General features: G+C 40.9%; 1 protein-coding gene across 2 annotated transcripts in view; it reads right to left on the minus strand.

Moving 5' to 3' along the window:
- The window catches only part of MEIS1 (Meis homeobox 1), a 131,349-nt gene that overhangs the window by 95,859 nt on the left and 10,491 nt on the right, over positions 1-24,999 (minus strand). For both annotated transcript variants that reach the window (XM_054586875.1, XM_054586876.1), the window contains one exon: positions 5,442-5,553. In XM_054586875.1, coding sequence (XP_054442850.1) covers positions 5,442-5,553 — 112 coding nt within the window. The remainder of the gene's footprint in view (positions 1-5,441; positions 5,554-24,999) is intronic.

The following is a 24,999-nucleotide window of genomic DNA, read 5'->3' on the forward strand; positions in this document are numbered from 1 at the left end:
TGTGCACAAAAATAGCTCATTCAACTCACTCACCAACAGAAAAATGAAATGAAAAAAAACTATTTGTTAAACATTTTTCTTCATTCTCAGAGTTTTTAGGTCATCCTAAACATTGTTTTTAAAATCAGTTGTGATTAAAAAAAAAAGAAAGACAGACAGAAACTGTCTCTAAACAAGGAGCATTCACTTTGTGTTTTTTCATCTGAGAAACTGCAGATAACAGATTAGATCCTAAACCTGAGTTGCTAAGGTAGTTTTTCAAATTAAAATATCTTCTGTGGCCTCAACCACTCTCAAGTTGTCCATAGGAAAGAAATAAAGGAGGGAGGGCAACACTTAAGCCAAGCCATAATTGGAAGTATGTGAAAAATGAAGTGTCAGTTTGGTCAATAAAGGGCAAAGGTCAAGGGGAACTGCAGCCCAAACTCTGTGCGAAATGTGCTCATTAAGACATCCAATCAGAGTGCTCCTTCCCACCTATCCCATTATTCATCAGACAGCTGACTGTTTCAAACGCCCGGGTTTGGGCTGTTATTACTTTTCTTCTTCATGTAAAAAGGCAAGCTGGTATATAAATCGTTGCTTAGTCATCTGGAACATAATGTGGCCCTTCCCCACCTCCCTCTCTCCCGGCTCCCCACCCCCTCCCATCCAGCTCTGCCAGCCCGCTTCACAGGTCTGAAACAACTGCCTTGAGAGTCCCTTCAATAATAAATGGAATTGCCTTCTGCCTATAGGTTGCCTGAACTCATACAAAAGCTGGTTTGGAGGGGGATGGGGCAGTGGGAGGCATTGCAACTATTGATACTGTATTAGAAGGAAGTAGCAATGCTTTTCAATGCCCCTCTTTAAAGAAACACGCTGTTTTTGCCTTTTTTTTTTTTTTTAAGAGAGAGCAAAGATACAATTGTTGTTCTGAGTCCTGCCCCCAAAAGGAGAAGTTCATAAGAGGGCTTTTGAGGTTACAGGGACCATTCAAGTCCTTTAGGGTTGAAATGTTTTACATCAAATTTCAATGTAGCAATCATACTTTTTCTTTATCCTTACAAAAGAGGAAAATGAGATGAGCTTTAAGTGGGAAGTGTTCTGCCAGAAAAATGCCCTTACTTGTTTTCTATGCTACTATTCTCAACTCAATAAATCTGTGAATGAGTGAAATGGGATAGGCTCTTAATACATAATACAAACTAATCATATCAGTCATCATGCTCCTCTGCAAATATCTCAATCGTCATTCTCCTTAAGTGCACACAAAACTAGGCTCTCCCCTGCCAGCAGAGTATAACCCCCCTGAGGCTAACGCTGATCCTGTCTTATTCAAAGCTCTGTCACCTGTCACCATTACAGGGCACAGCGCCAAGACCCATGCAGACACTAGGAGAGGAGTTATCCAACTGATAACAGAAAGAATGTCCATCAAATGATCTGTTTTTCCATTCCTAGCCACACAACAGCACTTTATCACAGAGGATACCACAGTTAGGAGCTTGGAATCTGGAGTCAGACTATAAGGGTTCAAGTCCAACTCTATCACCAATCAGAACGGGACTTTGGGCAAGTCTCCTAGCCTCTCTGAACCTCTGTGACCTTCTTTATCAAGTGAGAGATGGAAATACACTAGCTGTTGGCCCTGAATATGTTCTTTTATTATTTTATTGCTATCATGTATTCATCCCTCTTGCCTTGGAACCAACACGGCGAAGTGCCCAAACTCAGAATGTGGTCAGTCATACACAGAGCTGAGCTTTAGAATGACCGCCCTCCCGGGGAAGGGATACAAAAGGGCACCAGGTTTGCTCGGTGTTCTCCTCCCCAAACACAGTAGGACAGGTAGCGCACACAAAAGAGTCACGTATCTGCTGATGTCTCCCTCGGCTTATGAGACTCTGCTTAGGGGACTGCAAACACCCCGCCCTAACGCAGCGACGAAGCCGAGAGACCGAGCCCCCAGAGGTGACACTGACAGTTACTCACTCTTCAGTATATTTGTGAGCTGCACTTTTTTCCTCTCTGAAATGGGAAAATAGCAAATAATTGACAGGGAGAAAAATAAGGACTCCATCGCATGTCTTTGGAAGTGCTTTGAGGAAGTTAAAGAGTAGACAAAATCAATGTTGTAGCAACAGCAGCAGAACCCTCACCAAATACATTTGTTAGGCCTTCCTTATCCGTGCCAACTTAAAGGAGCTCCACTTATTAAAGAACTAATGTCCTGCAAGGGGCCGAAAGTGTTCATATCAAGTGAAAGCAGGTGTCGTGGGGAAGGGTTGCACTATAAATAATTTGAGTTGAGGGAAAGATTTATTATGGAAATCGTGAATAAGCATTAAATCCCTAAAGAAAAATAACATACTTCGGTATTTTCTTAATTACCTAGCTAGCATATATGTTCTTTAAAAATGCCCCAAGATTGAATTTTGCATTGTTTTTTATGCTTAGGCAAAAACTTTATTGAAACGATTCCATCAGTCACAATAGCCGCTTCTTTGGCAAATTATCAGGCACTCAAATCCCCAAAATTGCTGAAACACTAACTAGAAATTGTTACTGTATTTTGAAATCTGTCAAACATCACGAATTTCCTGGATGACTTATTTTATTCCTTTACTTGGAAAGTCCAAAAGAACGGGACTTGGGTGAGATATATAGCCTGTTTTATGCCTACACTGTGCAGCAGATAAGGTTATTTAACAGAGGACCAAAGCCTAGGGGATTCCTTTTTTTTGTACCACTGGCGCCATAATGAAGTGGCGAAAATTGAGAAGAAATGAGGAAAACAGAAACGCAGCACAAATAATACAGTAGAGAAAGTTTTAAAATATGTATTACTCCTGTCTGTGGGGGAAGCACCTCTTTGGATAAGTTCTTGACAGATTGAGTTATTTCTGTCTATTGGGTATGTATAAAGACATATTTATGGATTTATAAATCTTTTGAAGAGGGCTGTTATTTACCCAGTTGACTAAAATGGACTCAAACTGTGTAAATAACTATTTAGGACATGCACTACGGGCCAAATGCTGGCACGGCTCACACATCCGTGTCTGCCAGAAAAGGCAGACAGGGAAAACATGGAAAAGCCACTGTGCACAGTTAATCCGCAGGCTGCACAAAGACCCAGCTCCACAGGTCTCAGGGATGAAAAAAAGATTTAGAAGGGTCATGGTTGGCATGGAAATGCACATAAGTTGTTGCAGCAACACTTCTAGGTGTCATTCTGCATTTAGCAAGGAATAAATCACACTGTCAAAGTCGACCCACAGGGAAGACTAAAGGTGGGACTCCTAACACCTGTATTATCAAGCTACTAGAGGAGAGAAAGCGAATTCAGGACGGAAAGTTCCTACCTGATCGCGGTGGAAGTAATTGACTTCAGTTCTTTGGTGGAGAGCCAAGGAAAGAAGGCTCGAAGACAAGAATCTCATACAAATAATCAGGAAACTGAAATTTTAGGTCTGATGCTGTATTGGGACCTCAACAACTCCTTTGACTCACCCATAGCCCTTTCCCCCTCACCTGGCAAATGGGGCGAGACCTGTTTCATCTGCCACCCAGGACTGTTGGAGAACGAGTCAGCTGAGATCATTCCAGTGAGCTAATTTATGTAAAAAATGTTTTTAAAAAACTAGGTGATGGTCTTTTATGAAAAATATAAAGAAAAACAATGTAAGTGGAAAACTCTAGTAATGTCAAGGGTGTTTGGCTCTTGGTTACAATCAAATTCATGATCAAATTGGCCTTTGGAGAGCACTTGTTGAAGGAAAGAGAAACATGCAAAATTCCTAATGCCTTGTTATGCCATGTCAGAGGGGAAGAATTGGGATGAGGCATTTGCCCTCTGAAAATCCTTGTATCAGATTACGGTTAAAAAAAACACAATATAACTTTAAATTCAAGTCCATGATAGCTGTTCACAAGCCTTCGAAGAGCAGCCGCCCTACTACCTGCCTGTTTGTGGATGACGTATCTTTTTTTTAAAAAAGCCAGAAATGAAAAAGAAAAAGCAACAAATAAAACACTGGGCTATGACCCCATGCAGCAGTTTTGGAGTACAGGAAAAAGAACTGAGATTCCATTTACATCTTTTTGAAAACTCATGGTGTAAGATGAATTCGGAAAGTAGGGCTTTCCGTTGAAAGTGCTGACATCACCTTATCTATAGCGCTGTGAGCGGGAACATCACAACATACACACACCCACCCCCCGAAAGAAAAAAGGCCCTGTGGATTTATGCTGCCTATCATTTTCCAGTAAAAGTCAGAGGGCAGAGGTTGCCTTTTTCTGTCTCAGCTCTGAACCAGTTTACTATTCCAGGCTCCATTTTTACTAGACTTATAGTTGTGATGAAGTCAGCAACTTTGTTTTGAACAATAAAATGTCTCAAAAGCTTTATGTATATAAGTTAATCCCAGTCCAAGTAGCATACATGGGCCTAAAAAATTTAACTTTCCTGTTTGTGTTTTCAAATTAATCATGTTAAATATATTGGAGACTACAACTCTAATTGGTAGAGACCATTTAAGTTAGAAAACAAAATTCTTTTGCTGTTTAACAGCACTCCAATGAAACATGATCATCAAACCAGAGTTTAAAGTATGTACCTACTGTGGGCTCAGACTCAACGTCAATAAAGCTGTCTTTTTATACTCGGATAGAGAATACTCTTTTAAACTTTGGTTGAATTAATTGAACACAAAAGCCACTGCAGTCTGTCTCCTCAAAAGTAGTGGGAGACACCTGAATACTCATTCACCCTTTTGTTAAAGATTAACTTCACGCTTAAACTTTACTTCCCACTAGGTATGGTCAGATGTGTACATCCATGGACACCCAAATACACACACAGGTATGTGTATTCAAAGAACAACACAAATCAAATTGACCTGGTTTCTTCCCATTTCTTCCTAATCCCTTTTAGTCTGCCCTTGCAATGAAGTCAAGCACTTAAGAAATTCGGGTAAGTGAATTCAGAAAAATGGCTTCAACCCAGTGGAGAGAGACAGCCAACTTGGGTTCCTGCAAGGCCCACTGCCTTCTAAGCATCTTAAGACATCGTTAGCTTGGAATCCTAGCGGGTGTTTCTTCACGAGCCCTTCAAAATCCTCTAAGGGCAAATAATAATAATACTTCTTCTTTGTATAGCACAGTATTAGTAGCATACTATTCACGTACATTCCAACTTGCAGTTCTCTAATTGCCCTCAGTCAACTCACTGACCCATTTTATGGAGGCCACCAGGGGACAGGCAGTTAGGCAGCTGGAATGGCAGAGAAGAAGAAAAGGATAGGGGGATCCAGTAAGATGAGCTGATTCTCTTATTATGTGAGGTTTATGTTCTAGAAAAAACTGCATAAATAGCCACTAACTAAACAATTCTGATCTTTTCAACCCTTACAAACGAAACAAATAGCAAAGGAGGATATTGAGAACACCTCTCCTACCTTGCTCACTGCTGTTATCCCCGCTGTGCGACGTGTGGCCGCCGCTGGAAGGGCCCGGGGTTCCTCCTGAACGGGTGGATGCCGTGTCATCGTGATCTCGGTTCCAAGAGGGCTGTGGGGACACAAACCAGAAATCCAAATAGAGTGGTCTGTCAGAGCTGGCTCGGCAGGATGCCATCGCGTGACGACGGAGCAGTAGAAGGCTGGAGTGGACAGCCATGCCATCTTTCCCACCCCCCTTCACAGACGGTGCCAGCTCAGAGCTACACGGGCACACTTGAAATTTGCCAATTTCTGCTTCTAAGCTGAAATAATATGTACAAATAGTTATTCTGTAAGTAATTGCACGCTTTATTACCAAGGAAAACAAAAACATTCCAAGCAAAGAAAGAACAAAATGCTGCCACTTGATTCTGACTATTTTTAACATCAACAAACCCTCTGGCACAACAGTCTGCTACTCTGAAAATGCAAAATGAGAGTGGTGGTCTCTAAAACTGTGGTTTATAGAGGCCTCTGATTCATCCTGGAAGACAAACATGGCCTCACAATTAGGCTGGGGTCCATAATAGCTAGTATGTGTCAGCTGTTTGCCGGATGGTACATGGCAAATGGACCAGGCACAGGGACAAAAAAGAAATGAGAATAACAATAGATTCACATGGACTGTGTACACTCAGCCCCATGCCGAGCCTTCATGTACTATTGAACGGAAAACAGATGTGCCTTCTTATCACTGGGTGCATTTGAAAGTAACATTCAGATAGGAAAAAATTGGCTATAAATTAAATTCTTTGGGAAAACAATCATGGTGACACTTCTCCCAAATCTCCCTTTATCACCAGAAAAGAGTTTAATTAGCTTTCAGTGCCAGCTTTCAAAAACAGCCCTATGAGTCACTGGTCACCCGCACAGTAGGAATGATGCAAAATAGCAAGCTGGCTCTCGGCTTTGTCTTCAAGGAAGTGATATTTGTTTTCCAGATGATTAGTGGGAAGGCAGGATGATCTTGTATGTAAAGTATGTCTACATCATTTCAGTCACAGAACGTCAATGGGTCATGAATGTGTCATAAGTAGTAAAGTTTATCAGCCCTCACAACATTTTAAATATGCCTAGCAAAAGCAAAGTGCTCTTTGTTTATTTCTTGAAAAGCATTTTCATATCCCAGAGAAGATAAGAAGGGATGAAGAGATCAGAAAGTTTCAGACAGCCAGGGAGAGAAAAGTAAAGATCCCACCTAAGAGGCAGGCTCTGTAAGAATCAAAGGAAAAGGCTGACTATTCATGAAGAGGATGCTTGCCTGCAACCTATCTTACAATCTTGGCCAGAAGATTAACACAGCCTGGAAAATTAAGTAAAGTCACAGAAAGATTCGCCACTTGTACGTTGGACTCGGCCATTATGCTTATTCTCAAAAACGGTGCTAATTGATCTGCTGATTCTATGATGGAAGGATATGTGAACTGTGAAAGACGTGCTTTTGACAAACGTGCATTCTGCGGCATACCAGAAGAATGCTGTAAGACGTAATCTGGAACACATGCTCAGAATGCAAACAGTTAATGCATAAATTTTCAGTTTGTACAACTGCAGCTCTAAAAGGGGGACTTGTTTATTCAGAGCTCTGCAGAAAGAACGGTACAGCACCCAGGGGACAGACAATGCCAGGCACAAAACCCCGGTGCCTCGACATGTAAAAGGATGTTTTTCTATGTGCTACAAATCCCACTTGAAAATATAATTAGAAGGAGAAAATGGCAAACTATTGCATTAACTGTAATTGAACAAAAGACCAGCAAGGCATGTGGGAGGCTGCAGGAACCCGTGGGAGTTTCAGGATGCACGAGATCCTGCGAGTGACATCTCCTGGGCACTCTCATTTTATTTATGTTGTCCCTCACTACTATTGTTGACTGGTGATCTGACTTGTAATTAATAGAAAAGCGAGTGATAACAAGCTAAAATACAGAGCAACAGACTAACCTCATCAGAAACACATTTGTTAATCTGATTAAGACTAGGACTCTAGAAAGGTGACTTAGAACCAAAGAATTATTCCAAGCTATACGGAAAACTGTCCTCTTTTATGCTACAACAGACCTGATATATTCACTATCTTTTAATGAGCTCCGCTGATTTATTCAGCTCTGCTCTGCTCCCTCCCCCACTTTTCTACTGTGCAGGATGTAGATTAATTCAATGCTTAATTGTTTAGTAAATTCAATTTTCCACATTCTATTCTGCATAGCTTTAGCTAAGGTTCTTAAATCTTCAGCAGTGAGCCCTGAGCCCAGTGTTTGTGATCTGTGCCTACCTTTTTTCATCACCATTTTTCTTCATCCACCACTTAATTCACCATGAAAAGATTTTCCTTGCTGGAAATTCTGATTCCGCTATGATCTGTGAGGCATTCCGATTCACTGCATTTTCATTGTGTTGGGTCTTAGATGCCGGGCTCCTCTTTTCTCACAGCTATCGCCACATTATACAGGCGTTCATGCAAGAAATGTTGGATTCCACCTCAGTTTATCCAAATTTTGTGCAACCTATATGTTTAAATTTGTGTGTTCACCAAAGGTAGGAGCCAATATTTTCCACCTAATATCATCCTTCTCACAGCCTTGCTCTTCTGGAAAGGCCTGTGAATATGGAATGCGCTTTCTCTGAAATGAAATATAACTTTCGTGGTCCTCTCTTGAATTAGCATTTTGGATATTAGCATTTCAAGAATGGTGTCGTCACATGAAGCTGAGCATTAAGAGAATCCACAAGGTTACCAAAACAGAACAAGAATTATGTTTAGTTCAGTTCATTAAGCATGATTAAAGTCTAAGGATCAGAAATAGCTCATGAATTCTTTGAGTATAAATATGTAAGACAGCCCTAATCAGAAAGAACTCCCCCAAAATCCATCCACTAGAGAATCTCAGTTACAACAACATGTCTCTGTGACTCTCTGTGGTTACACCAAACATCATTATTACTTTTAAAATAAAATATGTGCATTTGATTATGTACATAGATCTGTGAAGCTGTGAGCTGCTTGGGGCCACTTGTAAAATAAGGCTGACAGAATAAAATCAATGATGCATTGCATTAGATGTATAGCAAACCTTAGTCATGGTTCTAAATTAAACCCCAAAGAGGCTTTTTTTTCTTCAATGTATATAATTTCAGAGTAAGAAATGCCTACGTTCTCATCTACTGAAAGTCCATTAAGACAAGAGATCCTAAGCTGAAGTCCATGGACCTTCTAAAGAAGACTCTAGAAGGGGGGTCTTATTTTAACAATAATTGTGTTCAAGTACATACTTGCATTTTTCCCTCATCTCCAAGAGATGTTCACTGAGCTAGAGGGGAAAAAACAAAAACAAAAACAGGGCTGGAAAGACCTATGAGATCATAGAGCTACACTCTAACTTGACATTGAGAGCCAACCCCCAAGAATGTTTGAAAACAAGGATTTTTAAAAATGAGGATACGATAAAATTCATGGAGTGGTATTTTTATTTATAAGGCAATTGTACTCATGTCTGGTAGTGAAACAGAAGCGCTGCCCTCCTTGGCTATAGGATCCCCCAGGGCCAGACTAGTATCTGAACCTTCCCTTCATGTTCTTTCCTGGTCAGCACCGTGCCAGGAGCATGTTCAGCACACAAGCAGCGCGTGGCGAGCTAAACTGAACCATTCGTTAGTTACTGTTCCACCAGTATTCCAACGGACCGACTGCAACTTCCCGAACTACCCTTCCTCCTGAATGAAGCTATCCATTGGTGGTTTGTCTTGTTTTGTTTTTTTCCTTCTTCCTTACTTCATAATTTTTTTTCATCAATGCCTTAATTTTGGACATACTTCAGATCTTCATATCACTTTTCATGTTTTCCTTAGGCAATTCCTTTCACTATCATGGTGAGTTATCACCCATAGGCTACAAAAATTATGTCTCTTGGTCTCCTTTGATCTTCACACTTGTGTAGCCAACCTCTGCTAAACCATCTCCACACAAAGATGTCCATCTCACTCAGCAAGTCCAAGGCTAAGCTCTCCCCACCAAACCTCCTATGCATTCTTCTTCGTTCTTGGACCTAGTAGGTGTAACCCCATCCATCCACAGCATAAATGTCAGAACCGACTGTAACACATATTCTCTCTCTCTCACCCTTTTCCATCCAATCAGGCATCAAGCCTTGCCCATTTTTGCCCCTAAATATTTCTCAGATAAATTCCTCATTTTTCATCTTAGTGCTTGTTGTTCATCTTAAGGTCCTTCAGCTTTAAGTAGTTCAAGTCCAATCACTCCTCAGCTTTAAAAGAGTTCAATTCCACTAGAATAGAAACGTCACGAGGACAAGACCTGGTGTCAGTTTTGCTCACCGTTGCACCCTGCACATCAAGCACAGTGCCCAACATGTGGCTGGCACTCAGGAAATGTCTGCTGAATGAACTAACAGCTCCCTAGTGCCTACCGAATACAGTCTAGGGCTCTTCGTCTGGCGCACAAGGCTCTTCATAGTCTACCCCCTGGGGACCATTCCTCTCCTTGCTCCTTGAGCTCCGGCATGTGATTTCTGGCAGGTATGTTTTGCTGTCCCTTCAGACCCATCCTCACGCTTCCTTCCTGTTGGGAATGCCCTTCTCTGCCCTGCCTGGTCCTAGCCCCTGATCACCTCCTACATGCTAATTACCACAGCTCAGATATCACCTCCCCCAGAATGTCTTCCCTGATACACACACTTCCCCCAGGATAAATAAGCCTCCCATCCCCAGAGCACTCAGAGCACCTGATGCACACCTCTATCACTTCCCTCTCCTATTGTTGTCTGATAATCTGTGTGCCTGTCTACATCCAGTTATCAATGTTCTAAAGTCCTGGACTATATCTTAGTCATCCTTACACCCTTCATCCCAGAAAAATGTCTATGCCACATTAGACACAAATATGTTTTTGAATAAATGTATAACTTAAGTGACACATAGAGGATCTCTGTATTAAATTGCTACCTGATGTTATGATCCCCTCTATTAAATATTATAAAACGTCTAAAAAAGACTTGTATGATTTAAAAACATGTCACAAACTTGCATTCACATAAACACATAACTCTATAAAATATATTAATACTCAGTTGCAGTATAACACAGTCAAAAGAAAGAAAACTTGAAGCTACATATATCCCAGTCTGAGATCTGACTACTCCACTCCCATGGTCTTAGACATGTCACAGCCCTGCTAACTCTTAATGTTCCTAACCCATAAATGGGGATAAAGAAATACTCCTCTGCAGACATAATATATATAAATTTCCAGGCATGCAGCAAGCACTCAATAAATGACAGCTACTATAGTTTTTAATGTAACAACATAGGCTGACCTAGTCGACCCTGAAATATCTACATACAGGTGTATTCAGTTTATAGACCTCCTGGAAAGAATGGTTAACCGGAGCTGGCTTAGCATACAGCTTGGTATGCCTTGGGCTATCTCCCAGCTGGTGTGTGCTCAGGGAATGCAAACTGATCTTATTTTCACCTTCAAATAACATGATTTTACAGGTGGCTTGCTCCTCCCCACCCCATCAAGTCTAATTTGATCCCTAATATTTATAAATCACTTTACAGTATACAAAGCACTTTGACATATTTTCTCACTTGGTCATTCATCACATCAGTATGATGCCAGAATCTTTTTTTTTCAGGCCCAAAATAGTAGGGTTCTTTTCTTCAAAATTAGTATACTACCTGTCTCATTAAAAAAGATGGATAAATGAGAGTCTAGTGATCTTGACTTGGAAGAGGTCAGATAGCAGCTTCAGAAAAATTGATGAAATAATCACAGTGTTATTTAAAGTTAGTTTACATCTATCAATAGGCAGCTTTCTCTTTGGAGAAGTACATTTGTGTTTTCAAACCACCAGAGTCTCTTTAGTCAATGATCTCTGGGGGGCCCCTGAAAGAGCTGGCTCATCTCCAGAAATGAATGATCCAGTCTCTCCAGATCGGGAAAATCACCGGTTCACGTGGGGCTCCTGCATACACTTGCTCATATCCCCACATCTCCTTGTGTCCATACGTACATGCACATACATATATATGCACGCAGACACATGTCTATGCTCAGCCATGAAGCATACCAGACAGGATCACTGAATGCCACCATCCCACATGGCCACCCTCCCACATGGTAGTTACATCTGCTTAGTCTCCCTCCCTAAGACTTTTTCACCTCTGTCTAAACAATGTCTCTTAGGATGCTGAAAGGCACATAACTTCAGCAGATATGATTCCTTTTATGTCTCTCAGTCAGTAATGCCATCTGAGGAAACGGGACCAGAGAGGCCCACACACAGAGGTGAGTATTCAAAGTCTGATATAGTGACAATCTGATCTGAAAATCTTACTGGCCCCCATTTGCACCTGCTTAATAACCAGAACATGCCATACAAGCATTCAGTTCACTCAACACCCAAATAGCACCTACAATTTGCTAGACCCCTAGGTAAAGCCTGCTTCTCTCAAAACATACTCCCCTCAGGCTATGTCTACCCAACTTCAAATTCAAGTAATTCAGCAAAAAAAAAGGAAAATTCTTTATATGGATTTTAAAAGAATCCCTTGAAATCATTAAGCAAAATTCATTTGACCGTGACAAGATGGAGCAGGATGTTTTGTGTTCACACGGTAAAACTGTCCTCTTACCTTTTAAGCTTTTAGATGTTTTTAAACACCAGAAGCCACAGATTAATACTTCAGTGTGCACACATGCTTTGGATTCAGGAGTTACATTACAATGTGCTTGGGAACAGTTTGCAGGTGAAGCCTTTTCTACGTCCACACTCTGTCCTGCTGTCCAGTGAAAGTGCGTGGGGCAGGGGGTGAGTGCAGTGCTGGGCAGAGCTGCTCCGGAGCCTGAGGCTCTTCCCTGGTGGTGGCCCGCATGTGCCTTCCACTGGGAGGCCAACTTGTTAGAAGTTTATCTCCCTTGCACACTTCCGACTTTCTCCATCCACTCTCCTCCTTTTTCTCACTTCCTTCCCTGTCCCCGCCCTCAAAACCTTGCTTTGCCAAGTCCATAGGGCGGCCAGGGTTCTTGCTGAGCCCCTTTTTAATGCCGTGATAAAATGTGCTTATTACCCTATTTCATAGAGGCCTGAAGGACAACTTTGGTGACTCAGGGCAGAGGGTAAATTAGCGGTAAGACAATGGCAATCCAGCACCCACTCTCAGGACCTGTGGCTCTCACCGAAACACCACACTTCCTCTTCTTACCGTTCCAGGCCGACCATACTTGCCATTGTGGACTTTTAATCTAGCTATGCATCTCAGTCATTATCCAGTTTCCCTGCAGTTATGGTGCTCACTGTGTTGTACCAGCCGGGATCTTCACAAGAAACCTCAGTGTGCCTAGTTCTCCTTCAGATAGGGTAGATTTCTTAAACCTTGACAACTCAGCAACTGTGATGTATTGCTTTAAATCCACACACGCAAACACATATATGAGGTCATATGATAGTAGTTGTGGGTAGTTTGTGGAGGCAGAGACAGCATCTATTAGATTGAGTTCTGTATTTTCCAGTTCTCACGTACCACAAATAAAACCTACAAAAATGATAATTTTTCAAACATTGAATCCTCTGTCTCTGTGTAATGAGGCATGTAGAGAGGAGGAGAAGAATTTTTGTGCCTTTTCTTTCTTTTTTTTTTTTTTTTTTTTTTTTTGCCTTTGGTGAAAATTCTCTGAGGAGTAATTTCATCTTTAAATGAAAGGTTTTGTATCAGGTGATTGTATGAGCTCCAGGAATCGCTGAAGCCTCGGGTTCAGACACAGGGAGCCGCACAAGAGCATGCTGACACTCACACCCACAAAGCAACATACGTGCACCGTGTGCAGAGGAAACAGGTAAAAGAATGTGGGAAAAAACCCGATTTTAATGCTACATTGCAATGAAATGCCAAGCAGCTCAAAAACTTACTACAATTTTAAATCCACTAGCCCTTAAGTACAAACGACCATGTCTACTTCTCAAGGCCTGGGTGCTAGGGCAAGCTATGAGGGCAGGGCCCTTAGGAAGCGCAGGCCCAGCGCCACGGGTCACTTTCCCAATGGTCCTCAAAACCTTACTTTCCCACAGTCTGATATCTTTTAGGTCTCAACCCTGATGCTCTGAGGTTGTCACTAATCTGCACTGTTGAATTCATCCATCCACAAAATTAAAAATTAATCAATAATGCTAAGCACCAGTCTACAGATGTAAAACACCACCAAAATATTCCAAAAACTTTCCATATGAAATTTACGCAGCCCTGATACATTTTGTCCAATTCCTTTACACTGAAAACCAAAGCCGGCATCATCCCATGGTGACCCCACTGTGGTCTCAGAGGAGAATATAGATTCCTACACCGAGTAGGTACCTCCAGACAGATTACAAGGGAAAAAAATAGTTACAACCAAAGAGAAACTGCTAATAAGAACTGCCAACCAGTTCTACAAAAAAAAATCTTAAATCTGGAAAGTAAATGAGTAATTCACAAATTATTCAAGTGCACTGAATGTTCAAATTTTACAGTTTGTTGTGGAGAAAAATCTCATAAACAGAAAAGAAGATAAAGCCTCATGATACTAGGAATCTTCGTCCAAGTACTTATTTATGTTTTAATAACATTTCCTTTTCCTATGCTATTGTATTATGGCTGGCATGCTATTAATAAAAATATACTCTTATATTAAATTATTTTAATAACTCTGTGTGCTTCCACTCCTAAAATCATACCTGTGAACTATAGTTTAGAGTTAAATGTTTAAATTAAAAAAAAACAAAACTCTAATCCAACTGGCGTCATTATATTTCCAAATATTTGTACCTAAATATTTCATACCTTAATCTTCATTTGTCTAAGAGCTTTCTGCTGAAATTCAGAGTATTTTCTATCATTTCTATTAGGAGTGGCAGCAGAATCTTTAAATTATGGCAGTATACCTGGGGTTATAAAATCTCTTTTATAAGATTGCTTGCTTCCCAATGTTTTGTTTCACATTTGTAACTTAGTATTCAGTGCTCCTCACTCTGCAAACATATTAAGATAAAATAAACTCCAATGTGTCTTATATAAAACAACTTCAAACCACAAATTTTCTAGGCAACCGTCCTAGCAAAAAGAACATCTGATAATGCAGAAAACATTGTATCCTGAGTATAAAGTAGATAATGAGACCTTGTGAGCAACTGGACCTGAGCCACGTGGCATTTGCATGCAGAAATGTGGGGAAAAGTACTTAGCACAAGATCTGCACAGAACTGTTATTTGAAGTTGAACTTAAGAGCGAATCTGTAGTAACTCACTGTGCTGTCTCAGCAATACAGCTGAGGGGTTAGTCTCCTTTGACATTACAATGAAATCAGAATAATAGTGACCATCCTAATACAAATTAAAATGATATTTTTTTAAACTCTACGATAGCCCTGGCTGGTGTGGCTCAGTGGCTTGAGCGCTCACCTGAGAACCAAAGGGTCCCTGGGTCCGTTCCCAGTCAGGGCACACGCCTGGGTTGCAAGCCAGGCCCCCAGAAAGGGGGGGGGGTAGGGAAGCATGAGAGGCAACCACTCATTGGTGTTTCTCTCCCTCTCTATCTCCTTCCCTTCCTCTCTCTCTAAAAATAAATAAATAAAATCTTTTAAGAAAAAAATCTATGATTAAAAAAATGGTCAATAAAAAAAAAAAAACATCCTATTAACAACTTCTCAATCTTTCTTCCCCAGGTCAAATTCATATTGTTGATGGTTGGGCTGCACATAAGTAAAACGATAAAATATTACTTAATATACTGTACTATTTATTTAGGGTGTACTATTTTAAATGTTTCACATGCCATTTTATTTAATTCTTACAAGCCCCTCCATAATATGTGTCCTGATATTATCCCCATTCACGGATGAGGAAACTGAGGCTCCCGGAGGTGAAGAGCCGCTCTCCCACCGCGGAGCCGAGTTACACACCGGTGCTCCCGCCCTGAAGCGTCCGCGCCTGCGCCTCACGGGGACACTGCTGGCTGGGGAGGTCGTGTAACTAAAAGTTACAACCACGCACCTAATGTCTCTTTCTCTGGTGTTTCTGAAATTTTCAGTGTTCTACTTCCAAACTCTCGAACCAGAAAATCCACCGTTTGTTGTGAGAAGGAAAAAAAATTCAGCCAAGATATGATCTTGTTTTATTCAACTACCTTATGTTGCTATAGTTTGGGTAAAAGAATCATGGAATTTACGTTTACCACTGATAGCCACTGCTAATTAGCAATAGTGTATTTTTTCAATTTCCCTGTGGTTTTTCCTTTCGGAAAACCTTTTTATATGTTCAATCAACTTTTATTTTTTAAGAACCCATCATTCCTTCAGGATTTCTAAACCCTTAAGCTCTCACAGCTTTACATTTGGAGGCCGGGAAAGTATTATTCCTTCCTTCATTATTTATCTTGGGCAAAATCATCAGAGAGGCCTTTCTCAAAGCATCTTGAAATTCAATTTTCATTTCTGGTTCCTAGAATGGCCAAGTTTTCTGTAGTTCAAGGCACTTAACCGAGAGATCAACCAAAGCAACTGTGAATCCCAGGAGCAGGAGGCCGAGTTACACTGCCGGCGCACTTTTTAAGGAATTCCCATTAACCAGAATGCCATTCTCCAGCCATACCCAAGGCTATTCTTCCCAATGCTACTCATACTATTTTAACAGTTATAGAGCATTTGGAATATTAGATATACACTACAAGTGAAGAAAAGCCCCATAATTGATTTGTTAATGTTTTATTCTCCTCTTTTTCTATTGGCATATTCTTTACATGTCCTCAATAAATATTAAACACTCAAGCAACTCACCATTAGGGTGGCAAGCAAACCTTTCGAATGTCGAAACAGTAGAGGGAAGAACAAAGCACCTAATTGAAATGGCAGGGTAATTGGGAAAATAAAATTGAGTTGCTGCAAATTCCAAATTCCAGAATAAAAATGTTTACACTCACTCAAGTGCAGATTGATACCGGCTTTGAATAATTATTAGACTAAAAAAATACTTGAACATCAACAATACATTTAATATGCATAGAACAAGCACAGTCTACATATCTCTATTATGTGGGACAAGGAAGTGCAGGACACATTGAGTCTGATACTTCTCTTGGTCATTTGGTTACTGAACAATGCTTATAAAATCCCACAACGGGCCAAGCCACCACATACACACCTAGTGTTAAAACTTCCAGGGACAATATTCTTCAGAAAATGTAAAACATATTAAGGGACAGAGAAGCATATTGAAAGACATAAAGGGGTTAAGTGATTCTGCTACTTAGTGTCATTTTTTCTCAAAGAAATTAATTTATCACCAAGATCAATTCAGAATGTAATATTCCTGATTCAGTTTGGCAGAAACTAGAGCCAAAAAAAAAAAAAAAAGTATGACAATTAAAATGAAAATGGAAAAATGTACTTGCATCTGGAATTATGAAATAGAAACACGTAATGACTCTATAAGATGATATTTATCTGTACACTGAGGGTAACCTTATTATCTACTTAAGTCTATTCCATTTTTGGCAGAGAGGCCACCCGTATCTGGCAAAGATAAATTCCATATGCTCTGTAGAGTTATAGCATATTTCCCATAAATAATGTACACAACAGACTGTAAATAAATCATACATTTATCTGAACTGTTCAAGAGTGAAGGGCAGGGTGGCCACTCATGAGACGGAGTCTCCTATGAATGAGCAATTTCAAATAAAAGTGACCTTTAATGGTGAGTTAGTTATCACAAAGTTCGTAAACTAACATATTCTTAAGTGGGGGTTTTAAAACAACTCCAGATCTGGTGGGAATTTTCAAGTAAAGGTTCCAGCTACACCCAGGATGCCCCATTTAATTTTGCTGCTTAAGTTTCTATTCTGTTTGCAACAACATACATAGCTAATAGAATCTTACCTATTTGCTGCAATTTTTAATTCTCCCTTCACTACTGGTTTTTATGATCAATAAAATAACTAGACTTAAAATGTGATACGTGAGTTTTTGTCCCATGAAATACACAGGGTTTTTTTTTTTTTTCCTTCAGTGTGAAAAACTTTAACATTGCAGTGAATAGAAAGAAAAACTACCTTGAAGAAAAAAAAAAGCCCACCTGCACTAGTTTGCTAGGACTTTACATGGTAAAAATTGTTAATGCCTACCCCCAGAGTATATCCCTTTTGAAGCCCTATAGGCACACAGACTATTTCCATTTCTTGTAAATAGCGTAAGTATGCCTTTATAACCTCAGACATTGTACACCATTTAGCTGGAAATTAAGTTTTCAAATCGCTGAGGAATAGTTTCTGAATAATAGAAAACACTATAGGTCACAGTTAATTATAGCTTGTCTATCAAATTAAGTTAATGTTCAAGAACACATCCAAATAGTTATAGAGACATTAAGAGGAGTTTTATTGTCAAAGAAATTCTCATTCATTCAGCTTCTAATAATTTTAAAAGAAGAGAGATAAGCCTTTTACAAGTTGGGATGGGATGAAAAACTCGGGGTTTACATCAAATTGTTCCCTTCATTGTCCTTGGAAAACTATGATGACTTCATTATAAACTTCATTTTCCAGAGTTTCAAAATAGTCATAAACACACTTCACTTTAAAGAGTTTCAATAGGACATAATGTGAATGCAAATGCAGAATAAAATGCAAATCATGGAGGCCTGGGACCAAATATGGACTATTAGTTAAGAATACAGTCACTGAACACAAACATTTAGGCCTTAAGAGGAAGAACACAAAGGGGCTGATATGAATCTTTCTATCAAGTATTCACAGCCCTAGGGAAGGCAAACAAGAAAAAGTTTTCAGTTTTTCACCTCATTGTAAAGCACAGGTTGGAAATATTGGATGACTCTGGTCTCCATTCATTCCCATTCTACAGTGAGTACCATGTTTTATCTTCTCAGGAAAATAAACCCCCAGGGTACTCAAATAGGGAAATGAGAGCTAGCAAACTAGTTCAAGAACCCATCACAGGGAGAGCAGGCTTCCCAAACAGCAGAAAAGAAGAGATCAGAAAAAGAAAGAGCTGTACTTCTGCCTTGCTAAATAATAACCAATGACTCAGATATTTATAATAAATGAAGAAACATGCTATCATTTTGCATCGTGAAGAATAAGGAAAAAGTCTACAGAAATGAGAATTTACCAGCAACACAATTAATTCCAAGTTAGCATATACTGTCAGGGAATAATTCTAATATCATTCAAAATATTATTTATTTATTAACTATCATCTCAATGAGTCAAAATAATGTATGTTTCAATCCACTGTAAAATTTAAGACTTTGTATCATGTCCAAATAAAAAAAGCAGCAAGATTATAAAATGTTGCTTAAATGTGTTAAGCTCATAAAAAGTTGCAGTGATTTTAAAGTATTACCTAGTAAACCTATTAGTAGTAACAATATTTCCTTTCTGTGGAAAAAAATAATTTCATTTAACTCTTTTAAAGAACCATTTCACACTCCAGGTTCTTTACCTCATGATTATAAACCCTGCAATTGTAAATAGTCATGAAAGGTATCAAGGGAAGAATCAATTGTAGAAATGTATTTTTGAGAATTAATGTAAAGTTTATTTTTACAACTTATTTATTTATCCTCCATCTGTTTATAGTAGTGCATATGTTATGGAAAAGCCATAGCATGCTTATTGCATACCTTAAAGAGAGTTAATGACTTAGTTCTGGTTATAATTTGTATTTAACTGTATATACTCATGATACCTATAAACAACAGGTATATAATTCAATAAATGTAGAAATAAGCTTATTTCACCAGAGAATAACTCTTTATGGTATACTTTAGGAATCCTAAGCCAAGAAGTACAGAAATATAAAATAATTTCAAAAGATTTGCACTGTGGTGTTTTCCTTTTACAAGAACATATTTCCTAGATTAAGAAATGCTATTTGGAAAGACTGTTCAGAGAGAGTCTAGTAAAGTGTTGCCAATTGCTTTAATTTTGCACACATGAATGCATTAAACTGATTGAAATTGGATTCTAGTGACAAATATTTAAATGGATATATTCTTGTTTATTTCACATGGTATCGCCTATACCATTTATTAAAATGTCAAATTTATAAGTGTGGGAAATCCAGACATTGCCCAATAAAGGCAGACTTTCTTGGAGAGGTTGTTTAAGATTCCTAAAAGCTTTTCCAAATTTCTATAATCCTGAAATCACAGCACATTAAATTAAGGATAGAGTGAGAAAGTCCCTTTATCTTTTACACTATGTACACATACTCATCTCCTTGAATTTTTCAAAACTGATTTTATACACACAAAGTTCATTTACAAATATTAATAGTAAAATAGCCAAACCCTTACTGAATCCACAAAGTCAAATTTTGGAATTACCATTAAAGTTCAAATGAGGATACTGGATTTTATGCTTTAGACCCTAACTTTTGAAACAGGTATCATATCCTGACATTTCCTGATGGGTACGGACACCAAGCCCTACGTGACTTACAGCAGTGTTGTTTTATTTGGGATTCTGAAAATCTTTAAGTCTAACACCTGCTCAATTGTCAGATACACTGCCACATGTCTTCTATTTTTATTTCTTTATTTGTAAAAGAATACTTTCCCATAGTTTTGATGTAATTTTTAAATATTAATTTTTTACACTCAGGAGAAATGGCAATATTTTTGTTTCATAACATAAATTCAAGTACTACTTTAATACAAATATGACAGATATCATAATCCAAAAAAAGGCCACATAAAATGCTGCAGTTGCAAACACATAAGACTGTGCAACAAAAATGACTGAGAATGGTGTCAGTTTACTATCCTTCAACTATCTCTCTGACAGTGGAGTCAAATAATGTTGAGTTATAGGCCTTCTCACAGGAAGTCTTACTGCGCGCTCATTTTGATCATCTCCCTGCTAGGCCCTATAGGAACTTGGCTGAATGCCCACTTCCCTTTAAACGTTTCTGTATACATATTTGGGTTGTGTTTGATGATTAAATGATCACCTATTAAAACTTTAGCGTTCTGCATTTGTTTGACATATTTACATTTCAGAAGAAAATATTGCTATTGCAATGGAAAGCATAACATTACCAATATGAAAATACTTCATTTGAATTCATGTTGACAGCATTTTTATTTATGACAAGTGTCTTAATATAACCTGTTATGCATTCTTCACAGTTTCTCCAACTCCACCTGTGAGGAAGGTAAACTAGTTTCATAACAGTAGGCCCCATGGTAACACTTTAGCCTATCTGCTTAGCCTTAATAAACCTAAGTTTCTACTGTGGGACCACAAATAGTCTTTGTTTTTAAGAGTATAGAGTTTTACTGCATAATTTTCCCTCCGTCACCCAGCAACAGCTGTGTTTTAAATCTCTGGGACTATGACAAACATTTTAACATTTAAACACTTGAGTGTTTGAAAACATAATGATTTAAAATTTGTTTATTTTCAAAGTTGGACAATTATAGCATGATATTTCAGTTACTTTTTTGAAGGCCGGGCCCGCATTTTAATCCTCTTTTTCTTTCTCCTCTTCTTCCTCTACTGTTTAAATTTCTCTGTGTTTTCTAATAAAATTCTCTATGTTAGGACTGATAGCAATAGTACACACAACCACTCTATATATTTCCAAATCACGAGCAATGGAGTAATTCTGGTGAGAGAAGGATTGCTGTTTGAGTGACCTATTGCCACAGAGCTAGTTAAATCACTGAACAATAGTTACTGTTATGGGGCTTTACTTTGTACAAAGTAGCATTAGTCTCATTGCTTTCCATTAACCATGGAATTTGCACTAGGGACTGAGAGAGAGTGAGACAGACTCTGAAAAGAGAATAACTTTTGTAGTATTAACATTTAGACTTTGAGACATTTAACAATGTAATTGACCTCAACCTATCTGCATATACTCTGTACTTCTTTTTTTTTTCCCTAAAATGTTTTTAAAGAGCCTCTATTAAGAATCAATACATCCCTGCTCTGAAATTCACACATAAATACACACTAAGAGCCAATCAGACAGTAATAATAAAAACACACCTGGTAAACAACTAACTTTTAATTCAAAGGATTCTAAGCCATAAAGGGCCTAGAATGAACATCCCAATTAGCCAATGTAGTGACAAGCAGTCAACACCTTATTATTTAATCATTAAAGAGAATCTTGCCATAATTTTCCCTTTGACACATTTCAAAAAAGAAATTAAGAGTGAACCACATGACCCACAACAACAATCAAAAGGAAAGGTAGATAATTCTAAAACCTCATCGCCTGCAAGGCCTGTGGACTGAGAGGATCCAGGATTAAGGCATTAAGTAGGACCCTATGAAGTATTTACAATTTAAATAAGATGTATCCATGTGTAAGCATTTAGAAACAAACTACTTGACAATGGGATCATTTTCCTGATTATTTGCGTCCAGTTTTCTTATTTGGATAAAAATAAATTGCCCCTATTTATAGTATTAGCAAATATCTTATGGCCTCATCTATTTCTTTTTTCTAAAACTGCAGATCCAATTCACCAAGAACATTAACAAATCCCTTGCCCTTCCATCCCCATTCCTGTCCATAAACACCTTTCGAAAAGAGAAAGCTTAATCTCCCTTAAATTCATCCCCACCCCACTTCGAAGGGAGGGGGTATTTTTCAGTCAAGTACAAGTTCAGTTAAAAGAATTTTTTATTCTAAACTATGCTTCGGAAACAACATTCCGGACTTTTAAAGTAAAACAGTCGCCACCAGGGTTCCCTGGCCCTCTTGGGAAGCAAAGCTCTCTGGCCCAGGGCTGCCCTGGATCCCGGAGGCCGGTAGGGCTGGCCTCTCCAGACTGGGCCTCACCGGCCTGGAAGCTGTCCCCCCTCCTATGGGAGCTCACCAGCACTTGGCATTTAACCTGCCTGGCAAGCGTGGCTTTCTGGTTCCATCTCTGGGAACCACATTACTTTTCCCTAGAAGTCAGAGGCAAATCTAGATTAACATGCAACAGGGCGCCTGGTGCAGCCTGGCAGCCCTCGTCCAAGAGCTGTTAAATGCAGATTCAGCCGAGGACCCCCCGGAGAGCAGCTGCTGAATAAAAACTGTATTCCAAAGGGACCATTTCTTTGCCTTCCGCTGCCCATGGGAGAACCCGGGCTGGCGCCGCAGCACAGGCCCCGCTGGTCCCCGCTCGCCAGGAGAAGGCGTGGCCACCCAGGAGGCGGCCTTAGGGGTCCGGAGACCCTTCGCTCCTCTCTCCCCTCTCTCTGGACCAGTGGAAAATGCTTAGATTCAAAGAGTGACCAGCGACAGAAAGCCCTGGGAAGGAAGGCTTCATTCGACGACTCCTTGGACCGCGGCCTGGAGTCTCTCCGCTGGGCATCCAGGCTCTTCCCTGCCTAACCCCTCTGGGCGCTCCAGGTATCCACCCTGGACCTCCCAAACACGCGGCCCTCCTCCCCTCGAACCCGCGTCCTTCTCCACCGCCAACCAGGCTTAACCCTAGCCTCGATGCCTCCCAGCCGGGTCCCCTTTTACACCCACTCCCAAGTCGCATGCCGGCTCTCACCCCACGCTGAGACCTGAAAACGTCCAGGACCTCAGTCCTCGGGCGTCGGGAGCGTCCGTGCAGAGGGCGAGAGCGTGGCGGTCAGGAGAGGGCGCCCGGGAGGGCAGCGCCCGCGTTAGACCTCAGGGTCTGGGAGTGGGAATGAGGGCGAAGACGGGAGGTGGGGGCGAGATCACAGTTTCTACTGTGGCCTTAATATGGTTTTAATAATAACAATAATAATAATGATGATAACAACAAAAAACCAACAACACTACAAGGCCAAGTGGATTTCCACCGACTTAGTCCTCCGGGAAACCCGCTGGTATCAAAGTCGTCCATCCCAAGTCCCTGCGCGGGTGGCAGCCTTCGTGCCCTCCGAGGAAAAAAGTAAAATAAAATAAACCGTGCTGCCAGCAGACCCTAGAGACAGAGGGGTTAATGAGCTAACGAGTCCCGGCGCTCGCGCCACACCTGAAGCATCTAGTCCCGGGGCGCACCCTCTGCCGAGGCTCAAACTGGCTGGGCCGCATTCGCAGACAGGTGGCGAGGCAGTCCTCCCTGGGCCCGGCCCCCAGGGCGCCGCACTAGGGGTCCAGTGCCCCCGGCACCAGTGAGCATGCTCCCGTCGGGAAAGCTGGAGCCCACCTGACGGCCCAAGCGCCTTGCCTCTCGCTCCCCACCTCCCAGAACAGGGGACTCCACTCCGCTTCCGAGGCACCGTCCTTCGTGCGCCCCGTGCTCTGTGATCCTCGCTCTAAAGGGAGCCCTCGCTCCCCTTACACTCGCTCCTGGCTCCCAGGAAGCGGTCAACCAGAAAGAACAAACTTGGGTTTGCTGCCCTCCGACCAACGGAGACCTAGGTGAGCCCCAGGGGTCTTGCGAGCGCACCTACGCACACAAGCCAACAGCGCCACCAGTTCAGCCAAAGCTGCGAAGCCCCCTCCTAAGCGGCGGAGGCGGGAGGCACGCTTCTCCTTTTATAGGTGGGGGGAGGAGAATAAAATGCGTATTTTTACCCAACAGAAGTGCGTACCAATCTGCGTGTCTCCGACGAAGGTAATTGGGCAACAAAAATTTACCGAAGGAGTTGGGGGGTGGGGGGTGGAATTCAGTGATGTCATATCAATTTTGGATCTCCCCAAAATACCCCATAACTTTGGCCCTTTATCTTTGACTTTAATAAAATAATGATTCGTTGAGAAAATGGGGTATAAATCTTCATTTTGGAGGCAATTAAAGTGTTGATTTCATTCATGCCCCTAAGCGATTCTTGTAATTTGCTCAAATAGCTTTATGTACCCAGCACTATGAAGCTTTTAGAATCCCATTTTCTAGTTAGGCTTGTTGGATTACAATTTTTATTCAACAGCAGCTACCCGAGGGTTCCTCAGCGGAATCTGCATTAAACAGCTCAGGGGCGAGGGCTGGCGGGCTGAAGCAGGCGGGAGGCCGGGCAGCCCGCGAGGTTCGGGACGGCCCCGCCGACAGCTGCCTGCAGGTTTCCCACCTCCGCAGGGCCGAGCCAGGATTGCGCAGGCTGGCTCTTCTGGGCACTCGTCTACACTGCCGAAAGTTTGCAACTTGCCAAATGAGAGTAGGGACCGTGCTAAGCGCTTCTAAAGCTCATCTCTGCCTGCCCTCCACACCTCCTGGGGAAAAGAGGATGCAGCCTCTGTCGCGGAGTTCCCCAGAGAAACCCAAGCTAAGAATTTATTTTAAGGGGGTGACGTTGAGGTTTAAAAAAACTTTAAGATGACACCAAGACTGTGGAGTCGGGCACTCGAGCGAGGACTCTGTAAAATAGCCGCTGGTCAACGGTGATCATGGCAGAATGTGCAAGGAAAGCTGCGTGACTGGCGGTCCTTTGGCTTAACAAAGGCAGGCTGATCTCTCCCCCAAGACAGGACTCACGTGCCAAGTCAAAAAGAGAAACAACTCTGGGCCTTCACTTACATATGGA

Source organism: Pteronotus mesoamericanus, unplaced genomic scaffold, assembly GCF_021234165.1.
Source record: "Pteronotus mesoamericanus isolate MK-2021 breed Mesoamerican mustached bat unplaced genomic scaffold, CSHL_Meso_final contig_98, whole genome shotgun sequence".
Lineage (NCBI taxonomy): Eukaryota > Metazoa > Chordata > Mammalia > Chiroptera > Mormoopidae > Pteronotus > Pteronotus mesoamericanus.